This window comes from Chanodichthys erythropterus, chromosome 16 (assembly GCF_024489055.1).
Source record: "Chanodichthys erythropterus isolate Z2021 chromosome 16, ASM2448905v1, whole genome shotgun sequence".
Taxonomy (NCBI): Eukaryota; Metazoa; Chordata; class Actinopteri; order Cypriniformes; family Xenocyprididae; genus Chanodichthys; species Chanodichthys erythropterus.
The window spans coordinates 39,006,052-39,031,791 of NC_090236.1; the positions used below are offsets into that span (position 1 = coordinate 39,006,052).

General features: G+C 34.7%; 1 protein-coding gene across 8 annotated transcripts in view; it reads left to right on the forward strand.

Moving 5' to 3' along the window:
- The first annotated feature begins 2,335 nt into the window (after positions 1 to 2,335).
- LOC137002553 (NLR family CARD domain-containing protein 3-like) overlaps positions 2,336 to 25,740 on the forward strand; it is a 140,375-nt gene continuing 116,970 nt past the window's right edge. For 4 of the 8 annotated variants that reach the window (XM_067362280.1, XM_067362289.1, XM_067362290.1 and 1 more), the window contains exons 1-3: positions 2,336 to 2,462; positions 3,033 to 3,129; positions 3,720 to 3,827. In XM_067362280.1, the coding sequence (XP_067218381.1) occupies positions 3,107 to 3,129; positions 3,720 to 3,827 (131 nt within the window). In that variant the 5' untranslated portion in view covers positions 2,336 to 2,462; positions 3,033 to 3,106. Of the gene's footprint in view, positions 2,463 to 3,032; positions 3,130 to 3,719; positions 3,828 to 5,520; positions 5,638 to 5,785; positions 5,871 to 6,227; positions 6,424 to 6,522; positions 8,354 to 10,387; positions 10,556 to 19,481; positions 19,656 to 21,069; positions 21,241 to 22,851; positions 23,026 to 25,740 lie in introns of all 8 variants that reach the window. The other 4 variants (XM_067362285.1, XM_067362286.1, XM_067362287.1 and 1 more) reach the window with 2 other exon arrangements.

Sequence of the window (25,740 nt, forward strand, 5' to 3'; positions counted from 1 at the left end):
TAATTTATTATCTATTTGTTTCATTCACTCTTTTTAAAATTAATTTATTTATTTATTTGTTTCAAATATTTCTTCTATATGTGATACTGAAAAACAAAATAAGCAAATTATAAAAAATATAAATATAAAAATATATAAAAAATAATTTATTCAACAAATATTGTTCATGATAAACTCAACTAGAGCACTAAAGTATTTGAATTGTGTTACACAATGATGAATCACTACATATTTCTTTTTAATCTCTATTTCTCTTTAATTAATTAAATGATGATGAATTAGAAAGCTTTGGTGGCAATTAAAATACTAGCTATACCTATTTTCTGCATATTTGTAACCTATTTTATCCCCAAAGATGTCAAAGCCCTTCAGATTAGAATAAAGGTGTTGATTGTTAATGTTGAATTTCAGAGTTTCGCGGATTAAAGTCCGTATGAAACAGAAGTTGAGCTCATCTTTTCTTCTGTATTCTGATGTGTATCTGAGTGAAACGCTTCTGGAACAAGAACAAATGTAGGGCGGGGCTTGATTTTGTCCATGAGGAACTGATTGGATGATTGTTGAAACTAAAACTAATCCATATGAATTGAGTGGTTTAGTCCAAACTTTCTGAAGAGACATGATCACTTTATATGATGAACAGACTGAATTTCTGCTTCTATTCACATATAAACATTGATGAACATAAAGAGAAGCTCAACTGAACACAAACCTCATCGGCTCTTGATGAAGCTCAAACGTGTGGAGAAACACGAGAATCAAACTTTACAATTCAGATCATGTCATAATGAAGTTTTGCAAATGAATGAAAAAAATCTTTGGGAGACTTAAAAGATTTGTGAGCGAATACGCAAAGTTTCTGTGGGAAAGCAATACTTTTGGAAGCTGATGCTAAATTTCTTTGGACAATGCAAAAGCTCTGAAATATCATCCTCCCTCCATCTCATATTTTTGTCCCCTCAGGGGCTCCAATAATATCCTTCATTGTGTTTTTGATGTGGTTTTGTTTGTTCAGTGAACATTTCAATCTGCAGTAAGTTCATGATTGAGGATCAGAGTCACATGTTTACATTATTCTGTTTTGCCTTTACTTTATTTACACCAGCTGTGACACATTACAACATTTGCACCACTGCTTTGAAATATGACATTTGCATGTTGTTTAACACTTCACATGGTCTATAAAACTTACAGTTACGTCAATGATTAACCAAACATTAAAATAAAAAAGATAAAACGTGTACATCAGGGACAATGATATCAATGTAAGTGATGTGAGATTTATTAGACTCTTTCTGACACATGTTCAACATTGCCATCTGCTGGTTCTTTTGAGGAACACATTTAGAGTAAAATGTAACTGGATCCCAGTTTCAGCTGTTTAGGGGCACAGATTTTTTTTCTTTTTTCTTTTAAATTAAATAAAAATCATTTGCAGAACAAGAGTGGATCTGTAAACAACACAAGCTTGACTGCTGGAGAGAACAGAACCTGACATTAGAAATAATGCTCTAAAATGAGCGGCTAAACCTTTTCATGCTTTAACAACAACTTTTTTTATTTTTTTATTTTTTTATTAAGTTTTTATTACTTCTTAGGAAAGAGGAATGCTAATTTGTTCTAGAATAAACTGAGATTTTAAAGTGAACATTACTTGTAAGCAAACAGAAATAATCTCTAAAGGCTCTGAAGATGTTCTCAAAGATCAAAACAGCTTCAAAATTAATCAAATATAAAATGCTTCCTCAGGTCAGGTCAAGTAATATATAGTGTTTTGGGTGATGAACATTTAATTGATTGATGTCTGTAGGTGTCAACAACACTGTATATGACATGCACAAATCACATACTCTGGGAGGCCTTATAAATGTGTTAAGATAAAAAAATATATATATTAAATTAAAAATATATACATAGATATTCCATATTTTAGATATAGAGAGGCTGTCTTTAGAGGCAGATGGATCCACTATGGGCTGCACAAGATGGTGTCTGAGATGTTTATTTCTCCTGTGTGTTTCTATAATTTACTGCATTTATTTTTGTGCAAGTGAGATGAGTAAAGAGCATCTGTTGCATAAATCATTGTCAGTCTGGATTCTAATAGCAGTCTGGTCTAATACAAAACAAAAGGATTGAATGTACAAATACAAACCTCAGGATGTCATTTACAATATCCAGCATCTTAGATTATAGTGCAGAAACAGGGAATATAACAAATGCATTGTTGAAATGTTAATTTAAGTGGTCTTAAACAGGTTTAGACATAATGTGGTAGAAGATCCTCGCTCCAGTACAGCAGGTGGCGTTCAGCCTGTAAAACACACGAAGAAGAGGAAAACGAAAGTAACGTCACATCGCAGTGAACAACATCAACAGAGAATCCACAAGGAGGAGGAAAATGAGGAAGTTTATAAAAAATACTTATAAACTCTCTTCTTAGTGGACAAGACTTCAAGAAAGTAAGTGAGGGGGTGGGGGTGTATTTCTCAATTACCTTCAATAATCAACTTATTGAGAAAGAGTTATTGAAAATGAATATGTTTCTGAAGGTTTAGGCTGTTGATTTTGTGATGCGAAATCTTAGGTATTTTTGTACATTTGCAGTAGATGAAGCCTAAGTTCTTTTAATTTATTTTTATTAAATCGAATATTTCAGTTCATAACAATTATGATTAGTAGTTATACAGTATGACCATTATAATTCAGGTTACTTTTACTTTTTTAATCATTAAGTAATGATTAAGTGACAAACAATTCAGCAATTAATACATATTGTGTAAATATGATTGTGAAATTATATTAAACTGGAATAGATATTTAAACAAATTAGGTTTATGAATTCATATTTAGTGTCATGAGTCAGTTAAACTCATTAAACAATCTGAAATTATTAAGATCATTCAGTTATTTTACATGACAATATATTTGTAACTCACTTTATTTTATTCATTGTTTTTTCTGTTGTGTCTAACTCATCATTCTTCATTATTTTCATGTTCTTCATCTCTGTAAAATCTTGTCATTTCCAGGTCCTGCTGAACGATTGATTGTTTTCTCAAACCAGTGCTGATCAGAGGAGCGAGGAAAGGACTCTCTCTCTAAGATGAGTCTCTCAGAGAAACACAGGTAACACTGCGTCTGTTTCACACCATCATTTTAAACTCTATTGGAGTTTGTTTTTTCCTGTGAATAACAAAACTTGAATCAGTGTTTTATATTTCTCCAATTTTTAACTTTTTAAATTAACTCTGTCTATAAAAGGCGTTTGCCACAGGACTCTATAGACATATCACTGTTAATAATTTGTTAATTTCCTTCTAGACGTGACCACACTGAATTAATCCAAACATGACTTTTGTTTTTAGGTCATAATATTAATGACAGACATTAGGAAGCAACTAAACACTTAATTTAATTGAAGTTTGCTAACAAAACTGTGTTACACACACATTTCTGCTCCTCATTTCTGTTCATTAAAAAAACTTGACATTCTCTTAAAATGTTCATTTTTTTTTAACATATTTAATCTCACTCATGTACATTAAAGAAATCATTAAACCAAATGTGAGCCAGTAATATCAAATGATTAACTATAAAACTGTACATTGTGTGAGTGTGTGCATTTCTGTGTAGGATTAGATAAAGACACCGATGTGTTTCAGACACAGTTGAACCTCCTTTACTAAAGTGTTTCTCTCTGTTGTTTGTGTCATTAGTGTAAGATCAGGATCACATGTGTCCAGCTCTGTGTCTCTGAAGAGTGATCGGTCAAAAGAAGGAGAACCACCAAAGTTCAGTGGAGAAACACCATCATCTAATAAAAGGTATTTTGTGTGTTTACATTATAGAGTTGCATTATTTGTCACAGTGGTGTATGTGATTGAACTTGACTGAATAAAATAATGTCACAATAAAACTCAATTCCTGGGAACCTTATGAAACTCATTCAGTAACACAATTACACAGGCAGCCACAAAAAAATAGATCATGCTAGGGGTGTGCGATATAACGATTTTTGATCGTGGACGATTAAAATATCTCCACGATCTGCTGATGAAGAAACATCATAGTATCGTGCTACAGTGCTTTCTATAGTTGCAGTTCCAGCGCCTCCGTCTCAGCATACTGTTCAACATGACGTACATTCACATCACATTTTAATGCAGCGGTAGAGTAATATTCGCGGGACACTTCAATCCACAAAAGTTCATTATTTCATGTACCTTGCCGGTTAAACTTTCCTTTAGTGTGCTGATGCGCTGTTCTCACATGCGTTTTTCAGACCGCGTTCACCTGAAGCACACAGGCACTAAAAGCCTGTCAAACAGCGCCTGATTAGTTGATAAGTTATCTTCCGATTGCTCTAATACTGTCAAATACGCACAAAGTTTACATAAACACAGCTTGTTATGTCTAAAGTGAAAGTAAACATTTGAGAGAAAATTGGATGTGTGGCTGTATATTAGATATACGTGCAGGTCTTTACGTGCAGAGCAGCCTAATATTAACCATGCTGTCGCTTGTCCTTAAAGGGATAGTTCACCCAAAAATGAAAAATTCTGTTATTATTTACTCACTGTAATGTTGTTTCAAAACTGTATTAATTTCTTTCTTGTGCAGAACACAAAATAAAATATTTTGGAGAATGTGGGTTAACCAATCAGTTGCTGGTCTCTATTGACTTCCATGGTAGGAAAAACATAGTCACTGTGGACCAGCAACTGTCTGGTTACATTCTTCAATACAACTTTTATTTTCAACAGAAGAAAGAAACTTAAAACAACTTGAGAGAGTAAATTATGGCAGATTTTTTTGGGGGGGCAACTATCCCTAATTATCCTTAAAGAGAAAATCACCCACTGCTCTTGACTGAGAACTTTAATACATTTGCTTTATGAAGAATCAATGTATAATTTATACAGTGAAGTCTAGTGTTTTATTTTTATATTTGTTCATTTAATTTTTTACTTGAATGCTACTGTTAAATACACCTACTGTAGCTGAAAAAAACAAATAATTTTATTAATTTAATTTGTATAATGTGTAGCCTGTGTTTTTCTTCATTTTTAATAACAAAGATAAAATTAATAAGAAATAATAACAAATAACAGATAAAAAATAATAACAAAGATTTTTATCTTCACCACTTTGGCCTAAATGTCTGCCATTTTTTATTTTATTTTATATTTCGTTATAAAAATTTTTGTTTTTAAAATAGGGGAATTAGTTTGGCTGTAATGCTCAGTCACTTGCAAAATAGTAAAAACAACATGAAGAATCGTAATAAAAATCGTGAATCGTGATTTTCCTGAAAAAAATTGTGATATGATATTTTTGGCATATCGCCCACCCCTAGATCATGCAACTAAACATGTATATATCCATCCAACCATAGTCATAAATGGACAAATGCAGAGCTATACTGCATTTAATAATTATTTGCAACATTAAACCTTTTCAAATGAGACTAAATATCTCCTGTAGTAAAGTGTTTCTCTCTGTTCTTTGTGTCATTAGTGTAAGATCAGACTCACATGTGTCCAGCTCTGTGTCTCTGAAGAGTGACCGGTCAAAAGATGGATTACCACCAAACTTCAGTGGGGAAAAACCATCATCTAATAAAAGATATTTCATGTTTGTAATTTTTGGTCACACTTTGACTGTGGTAAAAAAGTTGTATCAGTGAATACCAATAATTTTTATGGCTAATGTTTTTTTTTTCTAGCTTTTTGTAATATTTTACCTAGAAAATCAGTATTTTATTTTATTTATTTGATTACAGGCTTCAATATGAGACATTAGACTCAGACGTTCAGACTCACGGGAAACACAAGACTTTCAAAAACAATCTCCTGTGGATATTCCAGGTAGGAAAACACATTTTCATACGTGTTTTAATATTTATAGCGAACAAAAATATGTTATTGAACAAAGAAGTTTTATTTAATTCCTCTTCATCACTTTTTTCCTTTTTAAGCACATTTATATATATATATATATATATATATATATATATATATATATATATATATATATATATATATATATATATATATATATATATATATATATGTATGTCAAAAGTAACAGCTGGTTAGCATGTTAGTCTTTTAAGTTTTTTCATACAAATAAATAATTATTGAATAAATAGTGTTAACCAAATGTAGATGCAAAATTTGGTTTAAATTGTGTTATTCTGTCTTTTTTCTTACTTTTGTTTGTAGGATCTTGAGAGCAAAATAATCACATTTCTGAAGGAAGAGCTGGAAAAGTTTAAGAAAATATTACAAAATGAGAACACACACAACTTTGTGAAGGACTTTAATGAGAATAGATGCAGTATCAAAGAAGCAGCTCTTGATCTCACACTACATTACCTGAGAGAGATGAAGCAAGATGAAGCTGCTGATGCTCTAGAAGGTCAGAGACTCATGACCATCTGTCAGACTTATTAATGTAGACTATCTATAAAACTGTAAATTAAGACTAAAACTATCTACCTTTTGTCCTTGTGTTTAGATGAGCTGATCTTCATTCATCAGCTAAAATGTGGCCTAAAGAAGAAGTATCAATGTGTGTTTGAAGGAATGGCGAAGCATGGTGACTCCATACTTCTGAATAACATCTACACAGATCTCTATATCACTCAGGGTGGCAGTGAACAGGTCAATACTGAACATGAGGTCAGACAGATTGAAGTTGCTTCCAGGCGTAATGAATCTCAAGAGATTCAGGTTAAATGCACAAATTTGTTTGAAGCTCCTGAACAAGATGAGGAGATCCGAACTGTACTGACAAAAGGAGTCGCTGGCATCGGAAAATCAGTCTCTGTGCAAAAGTTTGTTCTGGACTGGGCTGAAGAAAAAGAAAATCAAGATATCAGCTTCATATTTCCTCTTCCATTCAGAGAGATGAACTTAAAGGAGAAAGAAAAACTAAGTTTGATGGACCTTATAACTCATTTTTTCCCAGAGACAAAAGGACTGAACCTTACAAGAAGAAATCAATTCAAAGTCCTGTTCATCCTTGATGGATTGGACGAATGTCGCCTTCCTCTGAAGTTTGATTGTAATGAGACGTGGAGTGATGTATCGTCACCAGCCTCTCTGGATGTTCTCCTAACGAACCTCATGAAGGGAAATCTGCTTCCTTCTGCTCTCATCTGGATCACCACCAGACCAGCAGCTGCCAGTAAGATTCCTTCTGACTGTATCGACCGGCTGACAGAGATACGAGGATTCAGTGACGCTCAAAAGGAAGAGTACTTCAAAAAAAGATTCACAGATCAAAATCAGGCCAACACAATCATTGATCATGTTAAAAAATCAAAGAGTCTCTTTATCATGTGCCACATCCCAGTCTTCTGCTGGATTTCAGCCACTGTTCTCCTGAATATTCTGGAGGAGAAAAGAAATAATGATGTGAAAAACAATCAGGCTGATGAGATCTCTAAAACACTACAGGAATCAAATACTGAAGACACTCCCAAGACTCTGACACAAATGTACACACACTTTCTCCGCTTTCAGATCCAGCAGAGCCGGCGAAAGTATGATGGAGAATACGCAGCAGATGTTTCCTGGGATAAAGACGCCATCCTTTCACTGGGGAAACTGGCATTTCATCAGCTGGAGAGAAACAACGTGATCTTCTATGACACAGACCTGGAAGCCTGTGGTATTGACGTCTATAAGGCATCAGTGTACTCAGGCATGTGTACCCAGATCTTTAAGGAGGAAACAGGGATCATTTTTGGTACCATGTACTGCTTTGTTCACTTGAGCATTCAAGAGTTTATTGCAGCCCTTTATGCACATCTGTTTCTAGACATCAACAAGAAAAGTGTGTTTGTTCATGAGTCTACAGAACAGGAAAACAAAAATGAAACCATGATTGATTTTCTGAAGACTGCAGTGGACGAGGCGCTCGAGAGTGACAATGGACACCTGGACCTTTTCCTTCGCTTCCTCCTCGGTCTGTCAGTCCAGTCCAATCGACGACTCTTACGGGGTCTGTTGACACAGCAAGACAACAGTGACCAGATCAACAAGGAAATAGTTCAGTACATCAAGCAGAAATTAGAAGGTAATCTGTCTGCAGAGAGATCCATCAATCTGTTCTACTGTCTGAATGAACTGAACGACCAAACTCTGGTGAAGGAGATTCAGACCCACCTTAGCAAAGGAAGTCTCTCATCTGCTGACCTTTCACCTGCCCAGTGGTCTGCTTTGGTCTTTGTGTTGTTGACATCAGAGGAAGAGCTGGAGGAGTTTGAGCTTCAGAAATTCAAGAAATCAGACGAGTGTCTCAGTAGATTATTGCCAGTCATCAAAACCTCCAGAAAAGCTCTGTAAGTCATTTAATATGTTTTGTCATGTTTTGCTCTCATCTGAAAAATGCATTTATCCACATTAATCTATAGTGAAATCACAACATGAAAATGAACTTAAAGGCCCTGATATACTTCAAGTGAAGTTCTTTTTCGTTCTTCGTTTAGGGGTAAAACGAAGTTCGAAATACGTGAGCAGCGATATACTGTAATCGAACATCAGTAAACACAATAAAACTGAGAAACTAGCAAGGATTTGTGGATATGTTTGTTTGCACAAGCTCTGTAATTCGGCACTCCAGCAAAGTCACGTCGCGTTTATATTATAACACTTTATACAGTATATTCGTTTCGGCCTGATTTTGTTCGAAATTGTCATATCAGTTTGTTCTTCGATTTCGTTTGAAGTGTATTGGGGACTTTACCCAGTACAGCCTGACATATGAAATAATAGTCTGAAAAATACTATTTTTTTAATGGAGACATTTTATCAGTTTATCAAATATTTAGACAAAATATAAAAGAACATTTAAAAATGTTTAAATACTTGTTTTGTATCATATGATACAGCAGACTTTTATGACTCAAATTATATATTGGCTCATATTCCTAAGGAAGGAAAAATAGATACATTTTATTCAGATGCATACAATAATTGTAATTTGGTACAGATCTTTATTTATATTGACAGAAAATAAAATGAAATTCTGAAAGGTTATGATATAAAACAATGAGATTTTTATATAACAGGCTAAAAAAGTACAAATATATTATCAGTTGGTACTATGTATCTCCCAATAATTTGATATTTTAAATGCTTAGTTTTATGAGTAGTACTTTAGTTTTAATTGTGTTTGTACTGCAGAACGTAGATGATTGAGAGATTTACAAATAAACATTTATCAAAAGTCTGTTGTATCATATTTGATGTACACATTTTAAGATGGTTTTCTAAAAGTATTTTTTTTTTTATCGTTTAAATTAAAATATGTATTTCTAATTTAGTAAATATTAAGTAAAATAAATATAAATTTAATTTCAGCAATTGTTATGGATGTGTTTATACTATCATTAAATTAATGGTATTTCACCCATTGGCCACCCTGCTCTCTAAGATATCAGCATCGGCCATCGGTTGACCACTATGAATAATCAAGGAAACCTCAATTGCTTTAATCCAGTAAATGTTAATCTTGTAATATTAATAACTAATACACTTTTTTAGGTTATTAGATTTAAGTAATCTTAGCTTTACTTAAATCATTAAAGATTTCATAGCAACAAGACATATATATATATATATATATATATATATATATATATATATATATATATATATATATATAATGTGTGTGTGTGTGTGTGTGTGTGTGAATGCAGGCATTTTTTCAGACATCACTAACCCTAAAATTTACATAAACTCCAGAACATAAAATTTACATAAATTCTCCAGCTTTGTTGTTGTTGAGCTGTTAAAGCAACGCCTTCTTTTGGAAAGCGGTCTGCAAGCAGCAGCTCATTTGCATTTAATGGGACACACACAAAAAAGGCATGTTTTTGCTTACACTTACAATAGGGCCAAATTTGACAAACTATAATAAATGATCTGTGGGGTATTTTGAGCTGAATCTTCACAGACACATTGTGGGGACACCAGAGACTTATATTACATCTGGTAAAAGGGGCATTATAGGTCCCCTTTAAGTGTCCCCAAAGAAGCGATCCAAAGGCAACAGTGGCAAGAACCCAAACTCCATCAGGTGAAAGAAATATAGAAAAAATCATTGGAGAAACCAGGCTTAGTTATAAAAAGCTAGAAATCTTAACACATTTTTTTTTTTCATTCTTCATATTTTTCACATGCTTCATTTTACCCAGGAAATTTGTACAGGAAATACAAGTTTTTGAAGAGTATTCCTATTTATCTCAGCCTCTTTACTGTATATATGCTGTTTATGTAAAAATAATAATGAAAAATATATTTAATATTTGTATGTAGAAAATGTATTGTATGTGTTCCATCTAATTCTGTGATGTGATTTATTTCTCTTGTAGGTTAAATGACTGTAACTTAACAGACAAAAGCTGTTCAGCTCTGGCAATTCTTGGAGCAGATACTAATCTGAAAGAGCTGAACATGAACAATAATAATCTGCAGGATTCAGGAGTGAAGCTGCTCTGCACTGGACTGAAGAATCTAAACTGTAAATTGGAGATACTGAGGTAAGTTGAGCCACAGGAGTCAAATGCCGAGAGTGAGGTGCGATGACTGACAGGATGTTGTCAGAGGCAAAAGCGCAAGAGATCTTTTGTTAATAAATGTTGCATTTCTTTGTTTAAAGTTCCCCCTATTATGGACTTTTGAAAACAATCTTTCATGTAGTGTGAAACAGCTCCAAGTGAATGAAAACATCCTGCAAAGTCTTTAAACTTAAATCTTAAATCTGAAAGTGCACCGTATATTAAGTTATTGTCTCTCAAAAGTAAGAGTTGACTCTGAATCAATAAAACGAGTAATTTGTAAAACGAATCTTAAGCTGTTTCATTGTGACGTCACAGCGAAACATGAGCATATTGCCCGATCACTTATTGCGCGTTGTTACGACTCGCTCATTATAAGCCGTAACATAAAAGAGGCATTAGACCACAAAATCAAATTTCCAGAAAAATTTAATTCAACCAATTATACAAGCAAAAATAATGAGCAGAAAATCTAGGGGTATATCAGAAACAAAACAAAAAGAATAACAAAGGAATTATGCTACATGCACCAGGTCAACACAAAAATGAGTGAAGCCCTGAGGAATGTTCCCCAGAGAGTGCCTGTCCTCTAGGAATACAGCACCATTTTTATACTGTTGGTAATTAATGGGTGTGAACCAATTAGAAGCACCGCATTCTGCACCAGTAGGTTTAGTAGGCTGGGGTACGTCACAGCGTGCAGACGCCAGGGAAAACTTGAAACCCGAACCTTGTGCTGTGTGTTATCGTCATTTTACTGACGACTGCTTCTTCAATCTAAATGCGTTCAACGAGGGATTCGCAGGCTGGTTGTTATTGAAGGATGGGTCAGTACCCAGTTTATTTGGACCAGCTCTTTTCCTCCTCTGAATCATAACCTGTAAGTATGATTAATAATTGTTGCCACGTTTGACAGACTGACTGTTTTGTAGGAAAGAATGTAAGTTTTTTTTTTTTTTTTAAAGCCAAGATATAAAATTGCCCCAAACAAAAAGTCTCACCTGTTCTGATGTGCAATCCAACTGAAACTGCACAATTCTGTATGTCCTCTAAGTAAAAAAAAAAAAAAAAAACTTCTAGACAAATATGCGATTTAGCAAGGACTAAAATCCAGTGTCTTACATCCACACAGTTCTGAGTTTCAGTTCAATGGCCTAAGTAGAGTAACTTTACTGGACTGAAACCCTTATACGGTTCAGTCCGAACATGTCAGTGATGTCTCCGCATCCAAATTCCAAGCCAGAGTGACCTCATTCTCTGTAGCATGTACAATATGTATTTATCCTAGTTGTGTGTTGTGTTTTCGCTCCGTGCAGTTTGTACTGTAGATCTCCGGCTAAACCAGCTAACAGCAATATGTGTTCGCTCACAATTGTCTAGAAATGTGTCAAATGTTTTTTTTGTTGTTATTACTTGGAGTTATGATAAAAGATAGAGTAACACATTGGTGTACAACTGCAGAGCTTTATCAATATGGTTCTGCGTTGCACTAATGCATATACCATGACTGTTTGTGTGTTTACCACTGAGCTGTGGGCTAGGTTCGCTAACATAAACATCTCTGAGTCTTTATTTTTAGAACAGAGTGGAGTACTCCATGTTAACTAGCAGAAGTCATCTGACCAATCACCGCAGATTAGCGTCACGCAAACAAGGGGTTCGGCAAAATGAATCGTTGAGCGAATCATTTGGGAGTTTTTGAGCAAATAAGATAAAAATAAATGTTATAAGATAAATAAAATAGTATAAGACAAATAAAGTGTTTTTTGACGTTGCATGCTTTTAAACCTGTTGTTGGGGACTTCCAAAACAAAAATAGGAACCTTTCAAATGTCATAATAGGGGCACTTTAATATAAGTGAGTTTGTCTTTGTTTTATTGTTCCTGTGTTTTTCATTAAAAAATAATAATCAACTGAGAACTAAGCATTCGTTTAAAAACCCAAAGATCATTTATTTATTTGTTACAATGTGGGCATACCATATAATTCGTCTTATTCATTTTGGTAATAAAAGTCCAATGTTTAAAAAGCGCAATGGGCTCAGTGCACAAGATGGTGTCTTTGAGCTTTGGCGGTATGAGTGTGTGCATGTTTACCTCCACTCATACTCTTTCAGTCTTAGCGGTGTTCACATTTACTGTAAAAAGTAACTTGTATGAAGCTTGGCTAGGTATAATGAATGTTTTTTTTTTTTTTAATTAACCTGTTAGCATTCCACTGTACAACCCACGGTACACATACCTTTCAAAAGACACCAAAACCTAGCATACACTGCACATGGTTCAAGAACAGCATGCAATTTAGCCTTTTTTTTTTTAGGCGTTTTAGACAAATTTTACAGGAATGCTAAGGGGTTAAAGAAGATGGTGGTCTATACGTTCAGACTGTCAGTCCAAATCTGATTATTTGTGTATCCGATTGGAATCTGATCTAAAATTATTGACGTCCACATTGTATATCACAACTGTAAATATCTGATTTGTGTATTCATGCTGATCTTTCGTTTTCTGGAATATCTACATTGGTTTCTATTGCAATGATTTTGCGTTGGTAGGTATACGGCAAAAATAAACAACAACAACCGCAGGATGGAGGGGTTTGTAATACAGATGTTGTCTTATTTACAACATGACATTGTGTAGCCGCCACGCGCTGAACTACTGCGTCTTCTGAGGCAGTGACAGAAACATAGGAGGTGGGTATGTGTGGCTTTATTCCGCATTTTTATCTCTTCTGGTTTCAAAACATGTCTCCATTATATTGCTATTCTGCTCGTCCGGCACTTTGCAACAACACAACCTTGTTTCTGCAGCGACTTTCAGTATGTTTCCTATAACAATGTCTAACGTTTACATTCACATAAACCACACAAAATCCGATCAGAGCAGTCAGACTGAAACAGATTTCCAGAAATGTGTGTACTAGCAATAATCTTCGTTGTTCTCGGGCAAAGAATTGACTAGGGTCTTCGTTCAGATTTCAATGGTTTACTGACTGAATGTTCTTGTACAATAAACAGAAATAAAAAAAACTCTGGTCAAAAAACTGTAGCTCCGTATTTCTTTCTTTCTCACTAAGGGGCGCCAAAAACAAAAGGCGCCAAGGCAGTCCAATAATAAAATGGAGCAAACCATTACAGAATAAACATGGGGGTGTTTAACGAATATACATATATATCCAAACACATAAAAATGTATCTTATTCATGCATATCTAACTTTAATATTAAATTGAATTATTCAAATAATGGCTCTTATATGCCCAGCCCCTAATTGTATAGGCTGGCAAACTATATCAATTACCACTTAAAATTATCTAAAGCCATAAACCTTCAGAGTAAGACTCTTTGGAGTCACAACTTGAACTTCCATTCAAACTAAAGTCAGACAGCTTCATGTATAAGACATATTTTGGAGATGGGTCGATTCAGCGTGCTGCTCTTCGTCTGAACACACACACTGCGAACACATCCCTTAGAGTCAGGCATTGTCTTGATGATGCGGCCTATCATCCAGGAATTCCGAGGTGCATTGGAATCCACAATCAGGACAATGTCTCCAATCTCAAAATTTCTTTTCAGCCTGGACCATCGCTGACGTTCCTGCAGGAGAGGTAAGTATTCCAGCGTCCACGATGCCAGAGAAGATCTGCCAGGTATTGGATTTGTTTCCATCTACGCCTGGAATAGACATCATCTTTCTTGAACACACCTGGAGATAAGCTTACTTGTTTCCTCATCAGCAACAGATGGTTAGGGGTCAAGTGCTAAAAGTGCTTCACGCTTAGCCTCTGCCTTGACACGAGCAGAACTGGCCGAAGAAGCCACAGAACTACTTTTCACAGATCCACTTTTCCTTCTATGATGAGGAGCCATCACTTCTGACACACTATCACTTGGTTTAACACCATTGTCATCTTCATCTTGAGATTCATGCTCATCAGACTCATTTCCTTTATTTGTGGTTGAAATCCATTTTTTTTACAACAGGAGTAACATTTCAGCATTCAACTCCTCAAACTGACATAAGATCTGGCAGAAGACATCCAGTTCCTTTTCAACAGTCTTCACATCTTCTTTATCTTGCATTAATCTGTCAATTTCATTCGTCTTGCGAGTTAATTGTGCCAATTTCCCTTGTATCTCATTTTTAAGTCGATTCATTTTCTCTTCAGCCACCTTTGCAGCAGGCTTTGGCGCCCTCTTGTGGCCATTACCAGGCACATTCGCATGCACAGAATCATCCGCTATTCTCCTTAACACTCTGAGGTCTGAGGTATTGCCGGCGATACCACCGCGTTTTTTTTCTTACCAGTGTGAAAGAGACTCAAAATACTCCATCAGTGTTGCACATGCAATTAAGAGCTACACACCATTTTAATCTGTGGAATATCTTCTTTTATTTGTGTACACTCAGAGTAAAAACAAAATAAAAAAAAACTAACAAGATGCGTGATCTCTCGTCTCCCTCTGAATGAACTCCAATCTGATAGTTCTCAGAAAATGAACTGTAACTTAGTGAATACTAATGACACAAAAATGAGACTGATGTCTAACAAAACGTTGAAATGTCAGGTTTTAAATCGTGTAAGTCAAATCGAAAACAAAAATTCTGTGTTTATATAATCTGTATGAAAAGAGAGCCATGTCAGAAGTCCTTGATTCAGCTCATTATCCACTAATGCGGCCACGCCCACGGAGCCAGCGCTATTCAGAGGCAAATTCAGTCAATACATGCATTCATCGTCTCAATCGTGTATTTATTGTCTTGAAAAGTGTTTTGAATAACCATAGTTAGCGATCTCTGGCCTCTGTTAGTTCAGTTATTTCCTGGATTGCCTATTCTTCTTTGGCATTGGCATTTTTGGACTAAAAGTGCACAGAGCGCCCTCCGGCTGCAAGTATGAATTGTAAACACAGTATCCAGCGTTCACAGTGACGACAATAAATAATGAATAAATGCTCCTCTGTATAGAAAATTGACATAAACATGAGAATCCATCAATATTTCTCCAAATGTGCATGCTTTTAAGCTAAAAGCCTATATGAAATGCCATAGAGGTAACATAACTGTTCAGACACTTTGTATCATAGAAATGCATTATATTTTAATAATAGAATACCATTATTTTAAATTGTAATAATATTTCACAGTATTGCTGTTTTTTCTGTATGTTTGATTTACATTATGATGAGCTTGAGACATGATCAACAGAGGGTTTTTTCACAGCCTATCTGACTGAAAGCCCTCATTAATATGCAAGTCATTTCAGGTCATTATTATGTGATTCTTTTGTATTCTCAGGTGAGAATCACCCATTATTCATGATTATTCACGCCTCCACGCATACTGTGTTTCTTGACCAAAGATGTTTTAGAAAATTTAAATCTCTCTATTGTTTTATATGAAGGTGTAGGAATGATAATTTTTACATAATTTTGAAGCAATAACTCTAGTCTACAACCTCCAATACCCAGAAGTCTTGTGAACACAGATTTAATATATATTTTTTGGCTTTATTTCAGTGACTTAAGTTTTTTGTTTTTTCAATAACCACGCATAAACGTTATTCCTTCAAAAATACAAACATGTACATACATGTTCCTTACATATTATTGTAGCCTAGTTTGTGCTGAATACAGTGTAATGACACTTTTTCCATTAATATGTTTATGAACAACTGAAAAAAGCACAAATGTCAGGGCATGTCAAAACTTCTCCAGGCCCCAAATCAGCCTCAGACCCCTGAGGGTTAAAGTATATAATATAATAGAATACCATTATTTTAAATTGTAATAATATTTCACAGTATTGCTGTTTTTTCTGTATGTTTGATTTACACCATGATGAGCTTGAGACATGATCACAGAATGTAAATTTTGGTGTGGGTATTGCGCATAATTTTACTCATTCTCGCAGGTTGCGCATTTACAAAGTGGGAAATTATCGCAAATGTTTATTAGTAAATGAATCAACACAGATTATCACATCAAATCAGTAATTGGTTACCACTTATAGCACACTTGAACCCATAATCTATTACAAGTGTTAACTAAATACATTTTTAAAATACAGAGATAGTATATTAAAAGCACATTTTAGTTCATATTTCATGGTGTTTCAAAATAGCACAGTTGAGTACACTTAGATGTTCTTAAGATGATCTTAAGAAGTACTAAAGAAGAATCTTTAGTATATTAAGTACAAAAGTACAAAATTAGTGCATGAAAATAGAGCACTTTAAGTAGATATGCGGCCTGCGATACATCACTCTCGTGCGCGTTTCGGACAACTGACGGAAATCACTTGCCCACGCTTTTTTAAACCCATTTTGAACATCCAAGCGATTTTATCATTCAGTAGTAACGTACTTGGGAGCTCTGTGAGAGATGGTTTCTTTGCGCTTATACCAACAAACAACGCACACAAGCTGCCTGTATAGAGCTTGTGCGTTCCAAATTGAGTTGTTTTACCTTAAATGGTGAGTAGCCTATTCACGTAAACACAGTCGGTTATGTCTTACGTGAATTTAAAAAGTTTAATAGTATGCATCATCTCATATGTAATAGTAGCCTATATTGAATCTGTGAAGTAAAATACATGCTGCTGTCTGACTAAATAACGTTTGTAACTAAATTAATCGTATGGATTTACCTAATTAATGTATTAACAGTGACTATTCAGTGTTATTTCACATTTGATTACTTTATTACATTTCTGTAACTAGCATTTCTGTACCTGAATACTTCTGTAAGAACTTCCTAAACTTAAGTGAAAATATTATGTGATAAACATCATTGGTTCATGTTATCTAAACGATATGATCTTATGTACGTGCGTTGACATAGGCCTAAATGTCTAAATTAGATCGTTTGAATGACGCACTGACCTGTCGATCTTGTCTTGTAAGTCAGGATGAGCAAGTGACAGATGCTTGGCAAGGTTTGATGGTTCTTCATCATTTTTATAAGCAAAGAAATTCCAAATGATGACAACACTGAATAAAATACTATCACTAGTGATCATCAGATCCTTTTAACAATTTATTTTACACACTTTGTGTTTAAGTCTTCCACTTTGCTTTCTAGAAACCCAGTCAGTTTGGGTTAGATTTCTTTGTAGTTCAAGTATTAGCATTATAAACACTGAATTAATACCAGCATATGAAATTAAATTAAGGACATGCATCAGAACAATTGGGAATGTTGGACAATAAATATATAACGGAAAATAACAGCTTGATTTTGCAGTGTTGTCTAATGTCTGTTAAAGCAAAAGTGTCCAAAAGTGTGAATTATGCGATAACGGACACAGCAATGCATCATGTATTATAAGATCATTATGTTTGTAGCGTGATCCATTAAAACATACAATATAAAGAAACGGTTTTGACGGTTTTGCATCAGTTTGTGTAGCAAACAGTGGAACAGCAGCATATACCGAAATGAGCAAAATCAAGATATCGTACATGCCGTTTGAAAAAATATATATACCGGTATTTTCCCAGTACCGGTATACCACGCATCCTTATTCAGACTTGCTACATCTGATCAGATTTCAATCGGATATGCGCAAAAATCGGATATGGACTGACAGTCTGAATGAGGCTTATGAGACTCCAGCTTAAAAGCCAGAAAGATCTTGAGGCCTTAATTTCACACTCTGTATTCAAACTGAAAATCATGATCTAGTGAGCTTTCGTATTTCTGCTCTGTGGGACGTTTCTGTTCTTATGAGTTTGCTTTAGGACTGAGTGTCACTTGAGTTTCTTTTTTAAATATCTCTGACTATTGGACTTTGTTTTCAAGTATTTATATATTTATTTGTATATTTAAATGTTCAAAGAAAAGTGTTACATCTAAATAACTAACTTAAGCTTGTCTTTATAACAATAATTAAGTGTTTTATCTTATCAGTCATGTTTGTAGTGCAACAGACATTTATTTGAGAACTGAATTGACTCTTCTGCAGGTTTTTGAGTGCTGCTGCAGATGAAGCCTGTCAGTATGTGGAGAGAGTTGTGGGTAAAAACCCATTACTCCTAAGAGAGCTTATTTTGGGTTTTTTTGGCGCACAAAAAGTATTCTCGTTGCTTCATAACATTAAGGTTGAACCACTGTAGTCACATGAACTTTTTTAAATATGTCTTTACCTTTCTGGGCGTTTGAAAGTGTAAATTATCTTGCTGTCAATGCAGGCCACACTGAGCCATCAGATTTTATCAAAAATATTTTATTTTGTGTTCTGAAGATGAACAAAGGTCTTACAGTTGTAGAACGACATGAGGGAGAGTAATAAATGACAGAAATTTCATTTTTAGGTGAACTAACCCTTTAAACTCATAACAGAATCAAACATAAAGTCTGTTAGAACACCATCAGTGGAAACAGCTGATTCGTCACGTGGGTTTAATGTTTGCTGTCAGAATTTATTCTGCAAATGTTTCCATCTCCCATTATTCCCATTAACTCTCTTTCTCACAAGTCAAAAACCACCTCAAGCGAGTGTAAAAATGTTTTTGTGACTCTTTTTTTTTTTTCTCAAAATGTGGTGTTTCCATCGCTCGTTTCTGACGCTGTACTTCAAATGAAGTCTGTGACTTTAATTAGGTCATTCCCAAACTTTAATTTTCTCATTTTTTGACCATTTTCAGGATGCTTGCTGTGGATCATTCAGATCAAAGACTTTCACAGCTGTACAGTTTTAGATAACTGAAATGATGAAAGTGATGTTGATGTCTAACATGTTAAAGTTCTCTGTGTCTTTTGTTTTCCTCCATATTCAGTTGTCAGTTTTTACAACTAACTTTCAATACTTTTGTACAAAGAACAAAATAAAATTCACTTTGAGGATTTCTATTGTTCAGGTTTAACTGATTAATCATCTGAATGTTTTCATTCCTGTTCTAGACTCTCTAACTGCAGTGTAACAGAAGAAGGTTATAAAGCTCTGGCTTCAGCTCTGAGATCAAACCCTTCACACCTGATAGAGCTGGATCTCACAGGAAATGATCCTGGACAATCAGGAGTGAAGGAGCTCAATGATTTACTACAGGATCCAAACTGTCAGCTGAAGACACTGAGGTGAGACGGGATGAAATAATGAACAAAACTAGTTATATGCAGGCTAAATATTCATAACAAATATATTATTCTAGTTGTAGCACTCTATAGGTCCCTGTGTTTAGAGTGCTCTGGGTTCATTTACTGGCTTTCTTTATGAACTTAATGCAGTAAACTTACAACATGTCAACTTAGACAGAAGAATAAATAATCAAATGTTCAAATAATCCTTTTCCTTTTACTTTAATTTTCACTTAATTTGAGAAATTGAATATTCAAAAAATGTATTATTCACACTATATTACTTTACAGGACCCACTTATAGTGTCTGTGCATATTTCACACTTTTACACCACTTTACATTAATTTTCTGTCAGTTAGTAAACTTCACTGGGCCCAGACTCTTGTGAATGTATTAAACTCAAAATAGTCCCAAAATAAATACGGTGCAGGCCTGAACGACGCTCGTGTGCGTTGGGGAATAAAAACAATATTGCCGCTTCACTCTTGATAGAGTCAACAGTGATGGGAAACAATGTGATTACTCAAGATTGTAGCTCATATCTAAGTCCAGCGAAAGGATCCACGTGGAGAGTCAAGGATGGAGAAAAATGGCGCTGTATCAGGTACAGACAAAACATCACTGTGCGGTCCCGATCTGGGAATCCAGTGATCCCAGGGGAGCTTTCAGAAATTCCTGGCTACCTGAAGCGCTGTCTGGATATGGGAATCCAGCGCGGCCGGAGGAGCTCAGTCTCCGGTTGTTCTGATCAGTTGAGAATAACAAGTGCGTCACAGTCTTGTGTCTGCATTACCCGCACACACACGATTACTAATGTGACAGGAGTTCAACACTTTAACTTCTGTACGAAGTTACATAAACTCACTTCACTTAGTATAACTAAATTAACACCTTTATCCTAACTGCGTCACTCTCCGTGTCGTCTTCGTCCCCGCTTCTCTCTCGCTCTCCTCCTGCCCCCAACCTCTGACCAATCACACATCTCCAAACCGAACTGACATGTGAAAATACCCAATCAGAGCCTAAACTTTATACAATTTCAACAATATAAAGTTATGTTTATAATATAATACTCAGGAGTATACATACAATATTGAATAAACACAAAAACAATATAAAGATAAATCTTAATAAAAAAGTAAAATAAAAATGTATTTTTTCAACAGGGCTACATAGTTATACAATAAGCTGGATAATTTGTTGCATCAGAAACTAAATTTCTTCTAAATAACTTTTTCAAGTATTTATATATATATTTGTGTATTTAAATGTTCAAAAATAAAGTTATTTAGAATAAAATCTAAATAACTAACTAGAGCTTGTCTTTAGATCAATAATTAAGTGTTTTATCTTATCAATCATGTTTGTAACACGACAGACATTTAGTTGAGAACTGAATTGACTCTTCTGCAGGTTTTTGAGTGCTGCTGCAGATGAAGCCTGTCAGTATGTGGAGAGAGTTGTGGGTAAAAACCCGTTACTCCAGAGAGAGATGAATCTGAGTCATCATGAACTAGGAGACACACGAGTGAATCAGATCGCTGCTCTACTGCAGGATAAACACTGTCGACTCAACACACTGATGTGAGTATTGTTCATTTATTCAAAATATTACATTACTTTTTATTTTAATGTTACTGTAGCTGATAATAATATTTCTTCTCGTATTTCATTTAGAGCAGTTTTTTCTCAGCCTCAACAATGTAAAGTAATAAAATTAAACTGTTCAATTAAAAACACACAATTAAAGAGTTACCCTCAAGCTTTAAATATTTGACTAAGACAGTTTGATCATGGGTCAATAATTATTTCAGTTCCTGTAGAGGGAGAACAATGATTTTCTTCCAGAGCTCAGAAAACTCTTCAAATAAGTGATAGATTGAATCAGCTGCTCTACAAACACAGAGATGTCTTTCCTATCTTTCACAGGTTAATTCTGTGTAAATTAAATATAAGTGTGTATATATTGATGCTCTTTTTGAACATGACTGTTGAATGTGATCATGTTTACTGATTGCTGGTGTGTAACAGTTTTTTTTTTGTGACATCAGAACTGTTCATAACTGCTTTCAATTTAATGTTTGTATTTCACAAAATATAAAATGTCTAATTTTGGTGCAGCATATACTGTAACTTTTGAACAAGTGCATTTTAAAAATCTGTGATCAGAATCTGCCTGTAATAAGATCCACTGAAGGCAAGTTGACTGAACACAAGTGCAGCTTTATTCTAGTGATGTTACTCCTGATACTGAGGCTTCGAAGCTTGTGTCGAGAACGTCAGGTTCTTCCCGCCGGAGCTCCGTATCGAGGCTTGTATTGTTTTAGTGAAATGACGTCACCGGTGAAGTTCGAAGCCTCGTTTGAGTGAAGTGCTTCAAGAAGAGGTTCAACAATGTGTTTTTCCCTCTCGTGTTACACAAGCACTTCCACTTCTCTCTGTCCAGCTCATCTTAATCACTTTCACTTTTTTATCCGGTTTAAAGAACTTTGTTTTATGTTCAACAAAAGCATTGTATATTAATGTATCATGAACCACGTAACACACATTTTGATGCTGTCACACTCAAAAAAAAAAAAAAAAAAAAAAATTTATGCACCATATTTCCATTGACCAGCATGTGTCTTGTCATTGATTGATTGTCTTCTGCTTCAGGAAATACTTTTATTCCTTAATCTGTTAATGTTCGTTTATACAATTATTCATTGTTCATGTTCGTTCACAGTGGATTAACTAATGTTAACAGAAAACTTTTGTATTTAAACCTGTATTAGTAAATGTTGAAACTTACATTAAGGTTATTAAATGCTGTGCTAGTATTGTCCATCATTGGTTCATGTGAACTAATGTAGTTAATGTTACAAATGAAAGATTATTGTAAAGTGTTAGTGAGTCGACAATGTGTCTGAAAACAACCGACATAAACACATTTATCCCAGTGATCAAACCAAGGGTGACATTGACACGAACCAACCTTAAAGATGTGTTAACTAACATAAATAGATTGATGATTTCAAGCTTTGTATTGTTACAATGTCGGTAGTATATTTAAATGAACAATGTGTCGTCTTTCTCCATGTTACCTTCACCTGGATATCCCTGTTTATTTGTCAGCAAAAGTCTGCTGGATGAAGCTAAACATGTTAGTTGATCATCATAGATCTGAATCATTGTCTTTTCTCTTTCTGTCTTTAGTCTGTGGAGATGCAGAATTACAGAGAAACAGTGTGTCATCCTGACTTCAGCTCTGAAATCAAACCCGTCACACCTGAGAGAGCTGGACCTGAGCGGGAATGAACTAGGAGACTCTGGAGTGAAAAACCTCAGTGATCTACTGATGAACCCACAATTCAAGTTGGAGAAACTAGAGTTAGTATCATTATACTGCATTTACTGTTTAGTTTATTTTAAGTCAACAGGACACAATCACATCATTTGTAGCGCTTGTAAGGAAAAGGAGCAAAATTAGCTCAAATGAAATATTAGGAAATTATGAAGAGTTATTTAGTTTACGACCGAGCCATTCATCTGCTCAAGCCGTACTCAGCTCCTGTAGCAGATATGAATATCCACTATCATGAAAACACTGATTAGAGTTTTAAGAGAGAGAGTGATACGATGAACAGGATTCCTAGCAGACATTAAATTTTACAAGCACATAATACAAGACACTTTCTTTTAAAATCTACAAGAGACTTTATTTATTCTAACACAAACACACACATACACACACATTCATACATGTTACAGTAAGAAATGAAATGAGAGAGAAAGAGTTTTAAGAGAGAGAGTGATATGATGAACAGGATTCCTAGCAAAATATGCACTTCAAAGATCTGACTTGAACAAACCATGAATCATTCATTTAAATGCACCAGTTTCAGCTTTATAATCTGGAGTTACTTGCTTGAGTTGACATTAATTGTGAATCTTCTCATCGGCGTGCAGAGAAGGGTTTTCCAAGTCTATGATCTGTTGCAGGGTCTTTCAGGTCCGGATTGTGTTAGGTAAAACCAATCACGTTTGAGCTTGCTGGCAAATGAAATTTAGTCTCTTTGTCACTGGAGTTAAAAAGTTGAGCACTTTAAAGTAACTTTAACTTTTTAAGTCACTTTAAAATTACACTAATTACATAACCTGCAGTTCAGTAAGAAGTTAACTAACTTACCAGTTAATTGACTATATTCATGGCTACTTCCTGGTTGTGGTTAAGCCAGCTCAGGCATTTCCGGTGAACTGTTAGATGTTCATTCTGTTGTAACGAATGTGTAGCGGTTATTAATCAATTTATGGATGAAATATGAATATAATAATTCATAAGGTTATGAATAAATTATGATTCATATATCGACCCAACGGGGAATTAAACATATATTGTGAATCAATTACAACGAATTATAATCGATTACATATATGATTAGTTCTGGTTTAATAATTATTTAGAGAAACTGTTCGTTTGTCCAGCAAACTAAGTCCCTCACAGAATATTATAAACAGAGTTATTATCTGGCCATGAAAATAACTTGCTATTATAACATCAAAGCATAAAGCGATCGAAAAACGTTAAAATGACTTGGTTTTCAGTTGGAAGAACAAACAGAACAATCGAGCATGAATAACGTTTTAATATATGCAAGAGAGGGTTATAGGGTACTATGTGTCAAAAATGATTGATTTATGACCCCATAAAAATATCCCCCCCCCCTCCCTCTGGACTGGACACCTGTTTGGACACCTGTTTTTGTCCTCCCCCACTACCCCACTACCCCTCCCTACTACCCCCACTAAGGAATTTATGACTGTGTTTTGGACTTTGTGTGTTTTTGAAGTGAAAATGTTTGAAAACGATGCTTAAAGTTTTAAAATGTAAAACAGTGCATCGGGGTGACAGACATGGGTTTTTAAGGGATGTTTTTATTAAAGAAAGTTATTTCACATATTTAAATGTTTTTAAAAGACATTAATGAATTGTACAATTAAAACACAAAGACAATTTAAAAAAGTTCAGATCTTCTGAGACAAAAGTATAAAACAAGTGCACTAAGTAACATTAAGCACATTAAGTATATCAAGCAATAGCTGTTAAAATACAAATGGGTTTTTCAAGCAAAAACATTTCTAACATTTACTGTTAATGTTTTTAACAATAAATAATTCTTACACTGATCCGTGAAACACGTCCTTTCTCATCCCTGACAAATTCAGAATGAAGGCAGAATGGCCTGTGAAAACGCTCCCAAGTCTCCGCCCCTAACACGCCTCCAAACATCAACGTCATCCGCCCCTAACAGGGCCCACCTCAACACCGAAAGATAGAATGTGTATATTTAAAAAGCCCAGTTAAATAATTAAACACAAGATTTTAACAAAAAGTATCAAACAAACAATTGCATTAGCATTAAGTATATTAAACGGACACCTGTTTTGGCCACCTGTTTTTGTCCTCCCCCACTACCCCACTACCCCTCCCTACTACCCCCACTAAGGAATTTATGACTGTGTTTTGGACTTTGTGTGTTTTTGAAGTGAAAATGTTTGAAAACGATCAAAAAGTATTCAAAAATGGTGCTTAAAACTTTAAAATGTAAAACAGTGTATCGGGGTGACAGACATGGGTTTTAAGGGATGTTTTTATTAAAGAAAGTTTTTTTTTTTTTCCACATATTTGAATGTTTTTAAAAAGACATTAACGAATTGTACAAACACAAAGACAATTTAAAATGTTGTTAGATTTTCTGAAACAAAAGTATCAAACAAACACATTAACATTAAGTGTATTAAACAATAGTTGTTAAAAGACAAATGGGGTTTTCAAGCAAAACATTTCTAACATTTACTGTTAACGTTTTAACAATAAATAATTCTTACACTGATCCGTGAAACACGTCCTTTCTCATCACTGGCAAATTCAGAATAAAGTCAGAACGGCCTGTGAAAACGCTCCCAAGTCTCCGCCCCTAACACGCCTCCAAACATCGACGTCATCCGCCCCTAACAGGGCCCACCTCAACACCGAAAGATAGAATGTGTATATTTAAAAATCCCAGTTAAATAATTAAACACAAGATTTAAACAAAAAGTATC